This window comes from Montipora capricornis, chromosome 9, assembly GCF_036669925.1.
Source record: "Montipora capricornis isolate CH-2021 chromosome 9, ASM3666992v2, whole genome shotgun sequence".
Classification (NCBI taxonomy): Eukaryota; Metazoa; Cnidaria; class Anthozoa; order Scleractinia; family Acroporidae; genus Montipora; species Montipora capricornis.
The window spans coordinates 40,485,426-40,503,230 of record NC_090891.1 but is presented as its reverse complement, the minus strand read 5'-3'; the positions used below and the strand labels follow the sequence as shown (position 1 = coordinate 40,503,230).

The 17,805-nt window shown below is 38.6% G+C and overlaps 1 protein-coding gene and 1 long non-coding RNA gene across 6 annotated transcripts in view; one reads left to right on the top strand and one right to left on the bottom strand.

The window, feature by feature from the left end:
* Positions 1–17,805, bottom strand: part of LOC138015051 (uncharacterized) — a 94,086-nt gene that overhangs the window by 50,873 nt on the left and 25,408 nt on the right. For all 4 annotated transcript variants that reach the window (XR_011125475.1, XR_011125473.1, XR_011125474.1 and 1 more), the window contains exon 2: positions 6,450–6,615. This is a non-coding gene — a long non-coding RNA (uncharacterized lncRNA). The remainder of the gene's footprint in view (positions 1–6,449; positions 6,616–17,805) is intronic.
* LOC138015048 (neuropeptide Y receptor type 2-like) lies at positions 1,699–12,028 on the top strand. Of its 2 annotated transcripts, none has more exons than XM_068861947.1 (3): positions 1,699–2,362; positions 2,634–4,755; positions 7,905–12,028. In XM_068861947.1, the coding sequence occupies exon 3, from the start codon at positions 8,040–8,042 to the stop codon at positions 9,225–9,227; it is 1,188 nt and encodes a 395-aa protein (XP_068718048.1). In that variant the 5' UTR covers positions 1,699–2,362; positions 2,634–4,755; positions 7,905–8,039; the 3' UTR covers positions 9,228–12,028. The 2 variants fall into 2 exon arrangements, 1 of the variants encoding a protein (XP_068718048.1); XR_011125471.1 differs by lacking the exon at positions 7,905–12,028 and adding an exon at positions 5,277–5,291 and having other exon boundaries at positions 1,710–2,362.

Here is a 17,805-nt window from a genome sequence, read left to right as displayed (position 1 = left end):
CTTACAAACAATTTTTGCTTTTGTTGCACAGGAGACTCGGAGCATTTTCAATCTTCTTCAGATAAATTTAGCCACCCTTTAACTTCTTCATTAAGTTCCATCTTCGGCCATATAACTGTGGATGAGCTGAAGTCTCACTTTACGTCATTTACGCAAGTGCGAAATGGTAGTTATCGTGAGGGCTTGGAAATAGTAGTAATGAAGAACATTAAAGAAGAAGGGAAAGAAAGGGAGAGGCGGTATGTGGAAGAAGAACGGAAGGCAAGGGAAAGATGGAAGAGGAATTTAATCAATGTGTCTTTTTTTATTATTTAGTTGTATAAAGTAAAAAAAACAAAAACAGCAGTAGACTAGCAACCTTTGTGGCATGATTATGGTGCTGAAGCAAGAATCCCCTTACAAGAAGGGGTTCCTCTCCACTAACTGAGATAATAATCTCTAGTAAAGTGGGTAAGTGTGGGGAAAATACTGTGTGTGTGGATGGTCAGTTGAGGGAAAATCATAACCAAAAATTAGTCTGTAAAATGAGGAAGAGAAATTCACAAAGCAAACTCTCAACCTCACAGTGGAGTTAGCAAAACAAAACAATCTCTGTGTGAAAATAAAAACTTTAATTTCAGAAACAGCCAGATAGTACATGTATAAGAAACTAAATCAAGTAAGAGGGATAAACAAATATTTGAACATGAAAATTATTCGTTCTTAAAAAATAAGAATAATAAATAAGAAACAATCCCTACACAAACCCTTCGTTCTTAAAAACAGGAAAGGGCAGTTCCAAAACCCAAAGAAATCCCATGCAAAATGAAACACAGGTGTATTAAATGAGGCAAATCTAAACAACTCAAAGGGAAAGAAAAGCTGACTGCGACACCATTAGGCTCGTAAATGGCTGCGAATCTTCAGGGGTAGAGCGCAACCGAGCAAGGGGGTTTCTAGTCCAGCGCTGGACCTCTACCCGACCCCCTTGTGCCGAGTCAAGAAAGGAAAAAGAAAGGAACAAACGGAAAACCAGGAGAAAACAACACCAAAACCATGGACAGACTAACACGACCAAAACTGCAAAACCAATCAAGCAAAACTGGGACTGATAACATGAACCAAGGACACAGTTATCAGATGTATAACATGATTACTGAAGCAAAATTATAGTTCAAAATAAAGAAAAATGAATACCTGGTTACTTACATGGAAGAAAAAGCTGGCACAAATATCCCTACTCACCAAACATTTGCAAAGTCTCCAGCAAACGTCAGCTGTGCTTACGACAAAAGAATTCAAATGTGACCCAAACTGCACACGTGGCCTGGGCACGAGATATGAGAAGGAGTCGATCTGGGAACCAGCATGACAGGGAAAATGCCCAATGCAGTAAAGTACTACTACGAAATGGGGATTAGGAAGCTAAAAAAGGGCAGATTGACCCAGAAAAACATGGAGGCCCAAGTGAGATTGTGTTGCTATTGATTCAGGGTGTACTGCATGAGTATAATCATTCGTTCTTCTGAATAGTTCCAGAAAAAAAACCCATCAGGTGTATAGATCATTCGTTCTTTTGGATGGATCCAGGAAAAAATCCCATCAGGTGTATAAATAATTCGTTCTTTTGGATGGATCTAGGGGAAAATCCCATCAGGTGTAAAAATCATTCGTCCTTTTGGATGGATCCAGGGAAAAATCCCATCAGGTGTAACTGTATTTCTCACTTGTGTAACTTTTATTAATTTTCCTTCTTTTTTACCCTATTTCTTTGTATAATAAGGCTCCATATATAAATACTTAATATTGCAATTTCTTTGTTATTAAATCTTAAGTTTCTTTTATTTGATGATGATTATCAACTTTTCACAATCGTAATCTAGCTAAATGGGGCACAATATTAGTTAACCTAGAGGTGCCCCTCTCCTGTTTGTGTAACTTTTCAAATATTAATTTATGAATTGTTTATCTGAAGGGGAGAAATAAATGCATAAAAATACATAAAATACATAGAAACTGGTGCAATATTGCTGACTTACAATGTTGGACGTGAGGCCTAACGTAAAAAACAAGGTGGGCCAACAATAATATAAAAATACTGGTGAAAGGTCATTTAACATGATATGTTATAGCCTCCAACCTTACTTTGGGCAATCATGATAATGGAAAAGAGTCTTGACCAGAGTGATGACTATGAAAATTATTTATTCATTATCACAACCATTATAGGTATCATAAACATTTCATTATAATTCCTTTTTTCTGTTGTCCACCAACGCAGAACATGTCTATGTATCGGATCAACGATCGTAAAGTTTGTCTCCTGAGCAACTCTACGGATAAGCAACCCATACCTAAGAAATTGATCGAAGGCCTTCAGTCGGTGAGTACCACGTTAGGATAATTTGCCACAAGAAAACACCGGTGACCCTTATTTGTTTATACTTTGCAGATATGACCATGTCGGCATTTATTGCCTGTGCCGGCCTATTTTTGTCACCCAAACTTGAAAAAGGAATGATGAAATTTCGTCTCCTCCATGAACGAAAGTCACATTGGGATTGAATTTTCGACCACATGGCCACCTATCTTTTGACCTGTAGGTGTTCCCGTTGCACGATTTCAAGGAAACAACACCTTTTTATTTTCCACAGGAGGCGCAGCAGGGTTCCATCCAGGAAGGGCCTAAGGAAACGACTGAGTACGCGTTGGGTGATCCTGTTTATGATCGTTCATTCCTAAGTGATGAGATGGCTTGCATGTGTGCTAAGCTGCCCATTTACTACATGGTGCCAGAGAGTACTACAGTGACTGTACAAGAGGAGAGAAGTGCAAAACGTAAGTTGTTTAAGTATAGATGTAATTATTCAGTACAATTGGTTAGCATTTAGTGGATGAGGTCGAGTATGATTTGTATGAAACCCAAGCGATGAGGCCACCTCCCCCGATGATTATGAACCTTGTTAGGATATGCATGTGAAACCCGGAAATTATCTAAGTTACATAACTATACAGACATTGTGTTGATAGGAGATTAGATTGACTAGAGATGTCGCATTTTCATTCAACTTGATCAATGGACATCATCAGTGTGCAGCCGCAGGCATTGTTCGGCCAGGGAGACTTTCCGTTTCAACTGCGCACAACGGTGGAAAGAAGGCAAAAATTCAACCTTTAGACTGTGTTAGGATCGTTATTAACCCATCTATTTCAAAGGGAAAAAAGGTCTACTCTGGGAGTTCTCTCATCAATCGAGGATAACAGGTCACCTTCTGCACTTCCCGCACTAAATGCCCCACTCCTTGTCTAAAGTGTAAAGTAACTCACAACACGGCAGGTGGCAAACTCAGTAACGGCATTCATAATCGGTAAAGCATCTTATTTAATAGTATATTTTGTCGTTATTCCTTCCAAGTGAAACACCGAGGAGCCAATTACGGGCTGGAAAGTGGACAAAGTGATTAAACGTCGTACGCTATTCCACTGTTCCAAGAAACCACTTTACCACGAGGCATGAATGCATTTACAAAAACGTCACCTCCTGTGTCTTCATGTGAGATTTCCACTGAACGCGGTCCTTCGTTCCCAGTTACTTGTTGTTTTAGAATGGGCTCCACCGACGTCTTCATCTTAAGCTCACAAACAACGGTTTGGGATACCTTTTAGGTTTTTGAATATGTCGTTGACATCTCTGGTCATTTACGTAGGGTCCCCCCCCCCCCGGAAATATAGACAATCTTTCGTAGGCAATTGTCATTCCCTTGAGCTTTGGCAACTAGTAGGGACCTCAATATGACAACGACGTCAACGAAAACACCTCTAGACAATAGCATTTGATAATTAAGCAAACGTGAATTTTTGTATATTTCTTTCCTGTTTTCCGCAAATCTGTATCAAAGGTGTAGTGACCAAACCGCAACGTTTATGCAAAACGGGAGTACACAACGGCAAGTGTTGATTTTTGAACAAAGTTCTTGCCAAAAATGGTTAGCGAGCATTGCGGCTAGTTAACCGCGTGGCCATGGGCCGAGCGCGGTTCTTGCTCTGCAATCGGTTTATTTATTTATTAACCGCGCGGCCATGGGCCGAGCGCGGTTCTTGCTCTGCAATCAGTTTATTTATTTATTTATTTTTCGTTTTTTCGGAGAGCTGAACCAGACTTCCACTAGGCCACATAGTCAGTGGGACTTCCAGTCACGCAGCTTAGGATGTTTATTCGCCAAAAAGCTGTTAAAACGTTAATGTACTTAAAATTTTATGAATATAGTCCACTTTTTATTTACAACAAAATATATATATTTTTGTGTCTTATTGAAACATGTAATCGTGACTTTTAAGAAAGAAAGCTAAGACTATTAAGTAAGGGGATTTTACATATTGATCACTCCTGTGAGTGCAGATCATCGCGAAAGAATTAAAGTTTCACAAGAGCGTCTTCAGATCGTGTAGACGAATTAATTATAAGCCGGCGTTACGTGTACATACACCGAGCTTAGTGAAAAATACTTTTGCTTTTCCTGAAAAAAACCCTCGTGAACTTCGACAACGAAGCACAAACGCAAATGAACAAACACAAATGACGTCAAGCTATAACTGCAAACGAACGCGAAGAGGCTCGATGGTGTACGTGTGGAAACTATACTTCCCCTCTTTTGTGATACAGTGATGCATGGCTTTATTCCTTAATCGAAGAGTCAGGACAAATTAACGTTCTGAGAAGTGACGAAAAAATTATTCTAACGGCTTCTAAGAAGTTCTAGCTTTGCAATCCGCCAGGTGAGAAAAAAGAGTAGCTTAGGTTCTACAACGTTAAACGTTCGAGGAATCTTGAGCAAGTTTCAAGTAGTCACGTAGGATCACTTTCAATGTAAAAAGTGGTCTTTTCTTTTAAGTACGGACAGTAGTTTTTCTAAGGGTATCACGTACACCAGCTGATGGTTACTTCACGACAAGACAAATATTACCTTTTTTTGTAAACGTATCAGATATAAGATTATTTTATGTCGACATAAACATTGACTTTTTCAGCTCTACTCAGGAAACACTTTTGACAAGATGTGGACAAAGTCTTAAGTGGGTGAGGAGAAGGGACGGTCTATGTGTTTTACACAACGCCTTTTTTTTAGATAACGGAGGCATTCTTGTTAATTAAGGGCTGTACTTTATCGGCCATAACCAGAACGTGAAAAAAAGATCAAACGAAACAACAACAACAAGCCTACTTAACCTACATTACGACCCAAGTAAACGATAATGAAAAGACATTTACTGTACGGGAATCTTTGTTTACATTTCAGTTGCCTCAGAAATTCCAATCAGTCAGCCAAGAATAAAGTACTGAATATTGAAAGTGCATTGCATAATGAGCTACCTCTTGGAAATTTCAATGAACGCGTTGTACCCGATAATTTCTGAGCAATGATGCTTTGAAAGTTCGAAGTTTTTCAAAGACTGTATGGGAATATTAGCGCCTATACTACCATACAATTAAATCAGTTTTTGATGGCTAATAACTGGCTCGTTATCAAAGCTAAAAGGCTTAAACTTGGGTATTAACGAAGTTTAACAAGGCGGTTCTTTTACCTTTTGACGGCAATTTGTAAATGGCATGGTGCCTTCTGGAAAAAAAAACTCGTATGTTAAGATGTCAAAACTGGGTTAATTTCGAAGTTTCTTTTCCGCTAGCATTGCCATTGAAAACTTCCGAATTCGTCACAAAGTATCCATCCCTTCGACGGTCTTTGAAAAGATACGTGTCTTTTCCGCGACAGTTTGTTCAGTCCATCTGCTTTCAAACATGTTTCTGTCGCACATAGGGGAAGTCGCAGAGATAACTTCAAAAAGTCATTTAAACGAGGAAAAGTTTCTTGGCAGCGCAATTGAAAAATCTGCAGTGGTGCAATCATTGCGCAGTCATGATTAAAAACGGGTTAGTAAGTTTGTGAAAGTGTGAGTTGCCTTTGAATATTTTCCATCCAGCGCGTTCTTGTGTTGGTTTTCACAAACCGGAAGATTCGCGGGGGCTTGGGGATTACAAAACACTTATTTGGAATTTTTTCGCTCCATGCCCCTGAGAGTCACCAATGAATTGACTGACTGGCTGTTGTGTCCATGAGTGCACGCTACTCGATAACAAATTAAAGTTTCCAATTTCCACCGGATCGACTTCGAGTGTCTCTTTTAAAGTTATGTCGCCAAAGTTTAGTTAGCTTTCTTCGCGATGATATATGCATGACAAAGGGATGTTCGGGCGTCAGAGTTCCATTTCGACAACGTTTGCATAGTCTCTTACTTTGGCAACGGAAACAACTTCTTTGCGGACTTTTGATTCTAACGCTGTCGTAGCTTCATATATGTCTTAACGTACGTATAAACTCCCGTCACCGTTGCTTTCACAATAATTACTGTTTCCGTGTTCCGTGAAACAGGTCAAATTCCCCTGATTCCGCTAAAAAAATAAAAATACTTACCTATTTGCGGCTTATCCCGTCAGTACTGGGTCGTGTCCAGGCCCCTAAATGCCCAAGAGCTCTAAAAGTTCTCTGGACTACCTGCCTTTAATAAACCAATCCGCGTGAAAGGCTCGTAAAAGGTCCAGTATAGCTCTGATACGCACAGCACGTCTTCGAAGCTTATCTGTTGCCAGAGGGAAAGACATACAAATAATACAACAAATCTTTTCAATGAAAACTTCATCGTTGTTAATTAAATTTTTTTGGTATGATGTAATATTTTCATATAATAGGCTATTTATGGATCCGTCTCGCGATAGTTCGAGTAACACCAGACAGACGCAAAAATGGTAGGATTAATGCATACAATCGACATTTTTCCCTCTATCTCTAAGTTGAAAAGGTTTCAAAATTCAGAGGACGCTATATCTGACTATGTACAAAAAGTACGAAAAACAGGAAGACTATAAAAACGTTTCTTCGGACAAAAGTAATCATGGGGGACATGAACGTTGACTCAGTGCTCAACTAACTTGCGACATACGAAACACCTGGCTTACATTTAAGCAATGTTTGGATGTATTTTGAAAAGCTACGAAAAATATCATCTCTTCGGATTCTTTAGCTGAATATGTGATTAAACTGAAAACTAATTGTGGAGCGAGGGCTGATTGCGTCCAAAATCTTGTATAACTGACTTAAATGTATACTGACTTCGCCTTTCGAAAACCAAGGGATTTAATTTCTTCATGATACGTAAGGTTCCAGGAAGCACTTTACTAAAGAAAACACAACCTTTTCATTACGGGTTGTTAAAGCTCTCGATAGGATATTTTATCGAAAAAACCAGTTGGATTCCGCTATTCAGCCTGTCCTGCTGTTATTGAGACCAGTAAGCCGAAGCTAACATTTGTCGCGCCTCTTTTTCAAAAACATTAAATAAGTTGCTTTATATATATATAAAAAATTGAAGCTTAGCGTTCGCAGCTGTCGTTTGCTACGTGATGCTTAAGTTTTTTTTTCTTTGAACGCGGAGATGTGTTTGATAATTCAAGTAACAATACTTGGCGGAAGTCAGTGTAAATGAACTTACAGAGGTGCGGCTAGAAAGCCACCTTACCATATAAATGTAACAGTAAATACTTTTAGGAAAACTCCAATAAAAAAGTGGTTTTTTGAGTATATGCAAATCTACGTAAGTGAATTCAGAGATGAATCTGATTTCCAGAAATAGTAGTGGAATTAATTAATGTTAATCTTTGTACTTTCACTGGAGCAAAACATGTAGGATGCCGGTGACAATGAATTAAAACTGCGGGAAAAAAGAAGTGTCCTTTACTCAATTTTCGTCGTCACTTTTGATAAGGCTGAAGAGCGCTTAATCAACAGACACTGAAATAAAGTGTTTTGAATGTTTCCCAAAGCCACAACCGAAACTGATACGAGTATTTATCTCATGCTTATATTAAACAGAAGGTGAATTACAATCACATCTTGTCGTCGTCTTTGGCTGATTGACACTTTTTGAGGATGACGTTATCTAACTCTGACATCATTGTTTAAAAGCTGCATGCAACTGAGTTGCTGAATGCAGAAGTGAACAGAACCATGAGTAACTGGAGCGCTGCAAATTTTAGCTTGGTACAACCAGCAAATTACAGTTCGTTCCCAGAGCAACACCAAACGCAACTGGCAAAAGGGAAAAGCGAGCTTACCACATGGACGATCGTTCAAGTGCTAGCTTACTATGCGATGATTCTTCTTTCCTTGATCGGCAACACGATCGTCATCAAGGCCATCAAGAGAATTCGATCAAACCTTAGAAGGCAATTGCACTATCTGTTCATCGTGAACCTCTCTGTGTCTGATCTGTTATTTGCCGTGGAGAACATACCCATGGCCTGCACTTATTTGTTGATGAAGGGAAGTTGGAAAATCGAAGGCAGTCTGGGTTCCTTCCTTTGCAAGTTTGATTCGTTTACGTCTCTGGTCCTTATCTTGACGTCAAATCTAACGATTTTGGCCATTGGGGTGGAGAGATTTTGCGGGACATTTTGCCCACTGAAAGTGTTTATTTCAAAGAAACGCGCTTATGTTATGATAGCATGCATGTGGTTGGTAAGTGGAATATATTCTTCACCACTGCTTTCGTCTTGCTTCGCTGATCTTGAAAGATCTCCCGACGGAAGTATGAGATGTCACCTTTACGTCCATAGCCAAAAGGTCATTCATTGGTTTGTGCTGCAAACGGTCCTACTAGCAGCTGGTTTCGTCACAACATTGGTGCTTTACACCGCAATTGGGATCAAAATATGGCGCGGAAAAACACCCGGAATACAACTTAAAAGCTTACAACTTCGACTGCACGCCAGGAAAATCAAAGCTGTGAAAATGCTTGCGATTTTGGTGACCGTATTTTACATCTCTTTCATACCATTTTCGATCTATCAGCTTTCACTTTTTTTTGGGTCTCATCTCAAACTTGGTTCTCATTATGGGCAAATCGCTGCGTTTCTTATGTACTGCAATGGCGCTATCAACCCGGTAATTTACAGCGTGTATAACGAGAGCATTAGAAATGAGTTCAAAGCGCTTTTCAAATGCAAGAAAATCATCTTGAATCCACAAAGGAGCCTTTTTTTGACCTCCCATATCACAAGAAGATTAAAGGATTTGGGGTTACGGCAATTTCACGATACACGAGATAAAGCCGGTCCTTGTCAGCCGAGAGGGCTAGCTGTGGTTGCAGCGCCTTTAAATCTAGTGGGTTTTGCTTTCGAGGAAACACGATTGTGATGTGATGTTTGATTTGGATGACAAGGTCACAAAAAACTAACCTAAAATACTGAACATTTCAAGTGGGATCTTATTAATATCACGTAGTGATGGGACACTATACAACTTCTATTTGCATGTCTCTACCTCAGTATTAGCGTTCTTCGTCTTAAAAAAAAGAGAGCCGTTATCATTTCACAGTGTTTAACATTGCGTGATTAGAAACAGTGAAGTCTTGTCGAGGAATTCCAATAGTTTAGTACGGTGTGGCAAAAATTGTATTATGTCCAATTTTCCTTTTCCGGAATTCTGCTTTGAGACTTATGTATTTTCCGCATTCTCTAAACGCCATAAGCCAAACCAACTCAAGTTGAATAGACGAGTTCACGTTCTTGTTTGCATCATGGGTAATCAGGGCAACATGGCGGGAAATTCAAAGGTTTGTATGGAAATTCAGAGCGTATACTGTACGTGACTCTACTTTATAGACTTTCGCCTTCATAAACCAAACAAATAAGTTCACGTTCACAGCTGAGATGAACTAGACTTGGTATCCGTTCTTTGGAATTCCTAAATATTGCTTTTTTTTGTCTCCATACATTCTCTGTAATCTTGTGCCTTTGGAAGTAAAGGAAATGTATGGCAGAAACTTTGTTTAATTAAATAATTTCTACAATAGCCATTCTCTCCAGATTTATTCTGCAGTACCTTTGAGCGCATATCTTTTGTTTTGGAAAATGAAAAACCCAAAATTGCATGTCGTGAATACTTTTCACCGTTTTGAACTTCCTTAACTGAAAGCCTTTGAATTTCTCTCCATCTTGCCCTGATTACCCATGATGCACTCAAGAGCGTGAACTCGTCTATTCCGGGTCAAGTCTGACTAGCAACACTAAGTTGCCTTAGGTGCTCGCTAGTTTAACTTCTCCGTTACGTTCGTAGAGTGCGGCAATGCCGGGCAACAAGAACCCCATCGGAAAATTCGACACCACAATAATGCCAACAGAACATGTGCTCCGCGTAGTCCCCACAAACTATAACCCGTTTATTTCGTTCAATCTGCTACCAAGAGAAGAATAGATAGAATATATACTAACGCTATTCCATTCGTTTCAAAAACGAAATAAAAGCCAGAAGAAAAGTTAAATCGAGTAATTCGGTGTTCCTGTTCCGGAGTAGAGCGTTTTCACTCACGTGACCAGCAGCCATATTGGATTACTGAAACAAAAGGAAGTATTTGCATAAAAGGAGGAGGATTCGTTTGGTACACCATCATGGCCACCATTTCTTTGTTTTGGAACACCAACATGGCAGCCGTGACGTCGTGTGAAAACGCTCTATAGTCTTACAGGTTGCGCAAGGGCAACCATTTATTTTAAAGGGCTCGTGCCATGGCATTGAGGTTATTGAATTTTGTAAAGTTTTACCAGTTATTCGCTCCTCCTCGCTATGCAACTTAACATTAACCAGAAATTCCTTTTAAACAACACAAATAAAGCTTCATAACGAGAAATGCCTGTCGATCATATATGTTACAGTTAAATTTAAATTCAGGTTAATTTTAATTTCAACCTACAATTGTAGGTCATTTTTATTTTAAACTAGGTTGAAATTGAAAGTAGGAACCATCAACAAAAATCCATCAATTACTAGCCTGCCAAGTACGTGTAATATATTGGTAAGTAAATTGGTCCTAGACGTGAGTGGATGAACTTAGTGTAGCTTAACATTTTCACGAGTATTTTATAAACAAACCCCCAATAGTTGTTGAGTCTAGGCACTGATTTTAAGGGCGGTGCCTACTATTGTTATTGGGCATATGTTCTGCGTATCTCGAGATACTCGGGTTTCCTATCGGTGATGCTTACTAATTCAGGGATATTTTTGCGCGGTTTAAAACTATCCGGAGAAAGTAAATCCTAGTAAGTACTCTTGGTATCCAGAAAAAAAAATTGGGGGAAATCATGCATTTTTCAGAGATAATTAAGCTTCAATTTGAGAAAAAACGGCATACATTGCTTTGTATTTTAAAGCTTTTTACAAATATTATTCATGAATTATCTTTGAAAAATGCATGGTTACCCCCTATTTTCTTTATGAATTTGAAAAACACTTGTTAAGATCTACATTTCCTCCATAATCATAAACCGGGGCAAACATACATTTGAATTAGTAGGCACCGTCCTTAAATGGTTAGCATTAAGGCTGAGGTTGGGCATACTGTGCATGATAACTGATTGTACTTTTCTATCTCAGAGCTTTTAGAAGGACATTGTTCATTGATGAATCTCCTTAGGCGGGAGGGCAGGGGGCAACAATGTTGAATTATCAAAGGAATAAAAGAACTGAAACATACATGATGTATTGTTGACTTTTAATTTGCTTAGTTATTTGCTCTATCTTTTGCTTACTTCGAATTCGTAATAAACAAAAGCAAGTGAAAACAAAACTTTGAAAAGTCAGAAAAAGGATTTCATAATCTATTCATAAGGAGCCATTTTGTAGGCTCTTGTAAGTGTTACTTCTTTTTAGTTATCAAATAAAATATTAGTTATTTTTTTAATTTTGCTGAGTCCGTTTGTGATGATAAATCCAAATTTTGTGATTATTTTGGCACAGCCCCCTTCAAGTTCTACAATTTGAGCACGTAGCTCATTTGGATGAAGGGGTGTTTCCCTTTCCATTTGATTAATTTTCAGGGCCACAAAATCCTGACATCAAACTTCAGTCTTCTTCCCCATCAGGTGTATGACCGCAGACCGCAGACTGCCTACAAATAGCGCTGATAAGCATTATTTGAGTCTAAGCACCCATTTCAAATAGTGCTGATAAACAGTATTTAAGTCTAATTTTAAGCACCCATTTTAGAACGGTTAGCTTTAAACGATTGTGATTTAGGATTAGTCTGCAGTCCGCGATCTGCAGTTTGCAAGGGTCAGACACCGCACTCCTTCAATGTCTGGCTCATCCACTCTTTCAAATTATTGACCATTTTCCTACTCTGTAAGCTTTTTTGCAATCTCTTTTCTCCCTTTTTCGAGCAGTGTCAAATTCTGTTTTTGATTGTTTTCCTACTCTGTATTCTTTACGTCATTTACGCATGTGCGAAATGGTAGTTATCGTGAGGGCTTGGAAATAGTAGTAATGAAGAACAGTAAAGAAGAAGGGAAAGAAAGGGAGAGGCGGTATGTGGAAGAAGAACGGAAGGCAAGGGAAGAATGGAAGAGAAATTTAATCAATGTGTCTTTTTTTATTATTTACTTTTTTATCCCCCCTAAAAATCCAGGGCCAATTTTTTTTTTTTATTACATCCCCCAAAAAAGGGAAAACCCTTTTTAGACCGTTCATAATAACCTAGGTTGAAAAAATCAAGCTAGGTTGAAATTAAAATTAACCGGAATTTAAATTCAAAGTTTAAAATATATACAATTTAATTTACAAACATAGTACGACGCAACATGCAAATGCAAGAGAAAATGAAAAATTTTCCATTTCTTGCTTTTGCGCTTGCTCTTTGCGTTTGCATTTGCGTCGGGGTAGTTCACACGTCAAGAGAAAACGAGGGGCCAGAGAGGGAGGCTCCCGGTCCAGAAGTTGGGATATGTCATGTCTACGAAAGTTATTTTTAGACGAGCGGAAGTCTTTGTTCTAACCAGGGCGGAAAGAGACCGGGCGGTGAAACGAGCGGGTCCGAGCAAAAAGGTGTGATGCAGTAGACTGGGCCCTACTAAAAAGCCTTTTCAAAATGGCGGCAAGTATTGAGGTCGGCAACTCACTCGAAGGATTGGAAGAATTATTTTTACAGGACATCACAGACGACTTTTTTTGTTTGAACGAGGAGAAAAATTCTTCAGATGTTCCAGACACACAGCTGATGTTAATGTAACAAACATTTTCCCTCTGTTTTTGATTGGTTTTGTCCTATGACCTGTGGTCTTTAGGTAAATCCAAGTGTTTTGATTGGTGCTTTCTTGTTCAGGACTTAACCATACAAGCCATTTCCATGGAAAAGGTTTATATAAGCCATGATTTTTTTTATATTTGTTTATATTTTGTTCATTAACAAAGCAAAGGAACTCATTTAGTAAAAGGTGAGTATTTTTACGACTCATGCTGTGTATTGAAGGACCTAAAAGGCAAGTCAAAATACAAGTAACAACTTGGAAATATTAAGCTCTTACTAACCGAGCTGGAGAGCCATACTGGGGAATATTGGTTGAACATTGTGGAACTAAAGATGGAGTGCAGCGAGGTCCATACAAAAATGACCAAGGTGCAATATTCCTCAGTATGGCTTGGGCAAACTTGGTTAGAAAGTAGTTTATCATATGGTACTCAGGTCATGGTTGTTTCTTGAATTTGCGGCTTTTCAAAAACAATAATTATTATGACATGGCAAAATCCCAACCAAGAAAGAACCAATCACAATGCTTGCATTTACCTCAAAACTACCGCAGGAGGAAAAGCCGGCAGAGCAAGCAACCTCCCACCCTTAGCTCAAGGTCTAGATCCGCCACTAATTACTACAATATTTTCTGTAGTTGAATGATAATTGAGCTAATTATGTGCCTTACTGTGAGTACAATAGTTGTGCAATGATTAGTTATGTCTTTAGAAATCAGTTACGTTCAGAGATATTATTGGCACAGGATTTGGGTAAAGTGTTTTTTGTTGTCATTATTGAGAACTTACTGTTCAACACAGACAGACCTGAGTGCACCTCAGGCTAAATGACATACCATCGTAGCTTACTAGTTAGTATGAAGTTGTACAGTTAGCGTCAAGAGAATTTGGTATGCCTTTTTATGGTTAGCTCTCACAAGCAGAAATGGTAAGATGCTATTTTCAAAACAAAATAGAAAATAGAGCTAAATATTGTCACCTATTACCATTAATTATCTGAAAATAAAAGTCCTGCCTTCACTGTGTACACTGTGTACACAGTATGACATTGCAAATCTTCTAATTTGCATAATCCAAAGAAAGAAATTTAAACTGGAAATAAGAGCCAAGATATTACAAACTTGTAAATGCTATCGCCCTCATTTTTTGAATGACCTTTACAAAGAGTGATAAATGTATTTTTTTGGATTATAGGCTCTATAACTCAATAAGACTGGAATTTTGCAGAGTGGTTAAGCATTTGAATAAAAAACCCTCTGAGGGGAGTGTGAATGTATGGCAAAAACCTCTACTTCGTGTACGAAATACAGATGACATAAAATAAATGGAAACAAGCGACAAGAAACAATATCACACCAAAATATAATGTCTTGCAAACAGTGGTTAAACAATAATTATGTTACCATTTGCATCTAGTGCCCCAAGAAGGAGCCATATTAAATTAAACATACACTGTCCAAGTTAAATCAAGATCAGTATGTTGATCTCTTCTTGGAAGATGCTCATTTGCTTGAGCAAGATGGAAACATAATTTCCTGTTCCTCATTTACATTGGTCTGCTTATTCTTGATAAGCCTTGATGATCGAAAGGCAGGAAGACCATTCACATTATAACTGTAAGTGAAGCCTGTCATATTTCGTGAACCTCCACACATTTGTCGCTGGGAGGGAAAAAACGAATCAATATCCTGATTAAATTTCTTGAGAATTACATATAAGTTTCCATATTTAGCTTTGAACTCATCTGTGTTGATATAAGCCACCACTTACGGGTGGCTCAGTTGGTTGAGCATCGTGCTGTCACACGGGAGGTCGCAGGTTTGAACCCCGACCGGATCAACACTTTTACAGGACATCACAGACTCCATGTTATGGAGTATCTGGAGTATGCAGATTAGGAGCGCATGCGTTTGAAGGTAACGATTACAGCGGGTTATAGAAAATTCAAGAAAGTAGGGGATGAAGTCCCCGGTGTTGTGGCTGTGCTGTTCCCTCTGGCAGCAGAAGTGGCCGGCTTGGTGGTGGTGTCTCCAAAAAAGCTTGTGGTGTATGAGGCCACCTAAGCAGAAACAGCCACAAGTCAAAAAGGGACCTTGCCGCGTGCTGGAATAAATTGTACTCATTAGATGTCACCTTGAAAACAATACAAAACAGAGAGTTACTGTATTGATATGTACTAATTGATTGAGTAAAAGGGCTAGATCAGCCTCACATTTTTTTTACTTGAAATAAGCCCTCAAACCCCCCAAACATAGATGCCTCTGATCCTTGAGTGTGAAATAACTACTACAATTATTATTTTACAGTGGACTGGCAATTGAAAATAAAATTCAAGTACACTTGTCACGGAGCAGCATGTTTTTATGCTATATGTTTTAAGTTCTCTGTGCGGTGTTGCTAGTCAAGCCTAACAATAAATACAGTCATTGTTATTTTTTAAGGTATGTTCCAGGGCTCATTCTTTTAATTATTTTATTTATGGTTCACACAGTGGAACAAAATGTGATCATATTGATCGGCCACAGGTTTGTTTATTTTGTTTGTGTTACCAAACTGCACAAAGGCAAAGAAAACAATATGGGATTTGGGAGAGGATAGGGAGTCTTAAAACGTAGCAGTATAGTGATAGGCTACAAATTGCTTTTCCTCAGGGGAGGATATTCTACAAGGAACTGGAATCATTGCTTTGTCCTCAGTTGGTACAAAAATATGAAGGAGTTCCGCCATGGAATAGTATGGCTTTTTTGCATAGTTATGCCTGAGAGGGCAAGGACATGGTATTTACAATAACTTATCAGTTTTGCATGGTTTTGCTGTGATCCATTTTAAGTCTAGCCTATATATTACCTCGAGATCAAACATTGTTTGCCATGTTATGAAGTGTTCTGACACATCTGTCCTTCAGTGGAATGTTTGTTGAAGCTCTTGTTTTCAGGCTTTGAAGTAATTAAATGCTTGGTTTAAGTTGGCAACACGTTGATCTGTCATTGACTGCAGTGGACTGTTATCTTTGAAGACATTCATAAATTCTTGTGTCTTTTCTGTGGGGTTGTTTTCATGCAAAACCATGTCTTTTCAAACTTTTCGGACAGAGTATTATAACAGCAAGCTTTACTCGCATTTTATTTAAATTATCAAGATGAACATATAAGCGCCCTGATTAAACCGTATTTATTGTTTTTTGATTTTCCCAAGTGGGTGAAATCTTGAAAATAGTTTTTTATTGTCTGTAAAATTGACTGCGGCGGGGGATTCGTCGCGAGCGCTTTTAAGTGAGCAAGTTTGAAGTTCTGAAACGCTGCTATATCCAAATATATCCAGCTGGTTTTTTACTATGTTATGTAAAAGCTATCGGTCTTAAACATATGTAAAATTTAGAGTGGAGTAATGTGGAGTACTCTTAAAAGAAGCAGCGGAACACGGCTTGGTCACGATAAGCGGGACATACCTGCATTCGACACTGTCTTACTTAACTCAAATTTAAGCAGCTTTTGACGAAAATACTTGAGTGATATTCCAACAGACAAAATAGTATTGAGTTTTGGGTAAAAAATATCAAACAGGCCTTTGAATAATACACTACTTGTGGCCCAAAAATAGAGAAAGAAAAATTGATTTCCGGTTCGTCGAGTGGATATTTTTGGCAGCCATTAATTGCACCGGAAGCGCGGAAGGAGCGCTCGTGACAGTCCTTCTCCGCATCACACATTGGACCAAGCGCGGAGTGCCCGTTTCACCGCCCTATGTATAAGCGCCCTGTTCTAACGGAGGTCTGACTCAGTGCTCACCTAACTTGCGACATACGAAACACCTGGCTTACATTTAAGCAATGTTTGGATGTATTTTGAAAAGCTACGAAAAATATCATCTCTTCGGATTCTTTAGCTGAATATGTGATTAAACTGAAAACTAATTTTGGAGCGAGTGCTGATTGCGTCCAAAATCTTGTATAACTGACTTAAATGTATACTGACTTCGCCTTTCGAAAACCAAGGGATTTAATTTCTTCATGATACGTAAGGTTCCAGGAAGCACTTTACTAAAGAAAACACAACCTTTTCATCACGGGTTGTTAAAGCCCTCGATAGGATATTTTATCGAAAAAACCAGTTGGATTCCGCTATTCAGCCTGTCCTGCTGTTATTGAGACCAGTAAGCCGAAGCTAACATTTGTCGCGCCTCTTTTTCAAAAACATTACATAAGTTGCTTTATATATTAAAAAAAAATGAAGCTTAGCGTTTGCAGCTGTCGTTTGCTACGTGATGCTTAAGTTTTTTTTTTTTCCTTTGAACGCGGAAATGTGTTTGACAATTTAAGTAACAATACTTGGCGGACGTCAATGTAAATGAACTTACAGAGGTGCGGCTAGAAAGCCACCTTACCATATAAATGTAACAGTAAATACTTTTAGGAAAACTCCAATAAAAAAGTTGTTTTTGGAGTCTATGCAAATCAACGGAAGTGAATTCAGTGATGAAATTGTAGTGGAATTAATGTTAATCTTTGTACTTTTTCTGAAGCAAAACTGTTAGGATGTCGGCGACAATGAATTAAAACTGCGGGAAAAAAGAAGTGTCCTTGACTCAATTTTCTTCGTCACTTTAGGTAAGGTCTTCTGAAGAGCGCTTAATCAACAGACACTGAAATAAAGTGTTTTGAATGTTTCCCAAAGCTACAACCGAAACTGATACGAGT

Excerpts from the sequence above, each read along its gene's own strand:
- LOC138015048 (XM_068861947.1), top strand. The coding sequence starts at position 8,040 with ATGAGTAACTGGAGCGCTGCAAATTTTAGCTTGGTACAACCAGCAAAT.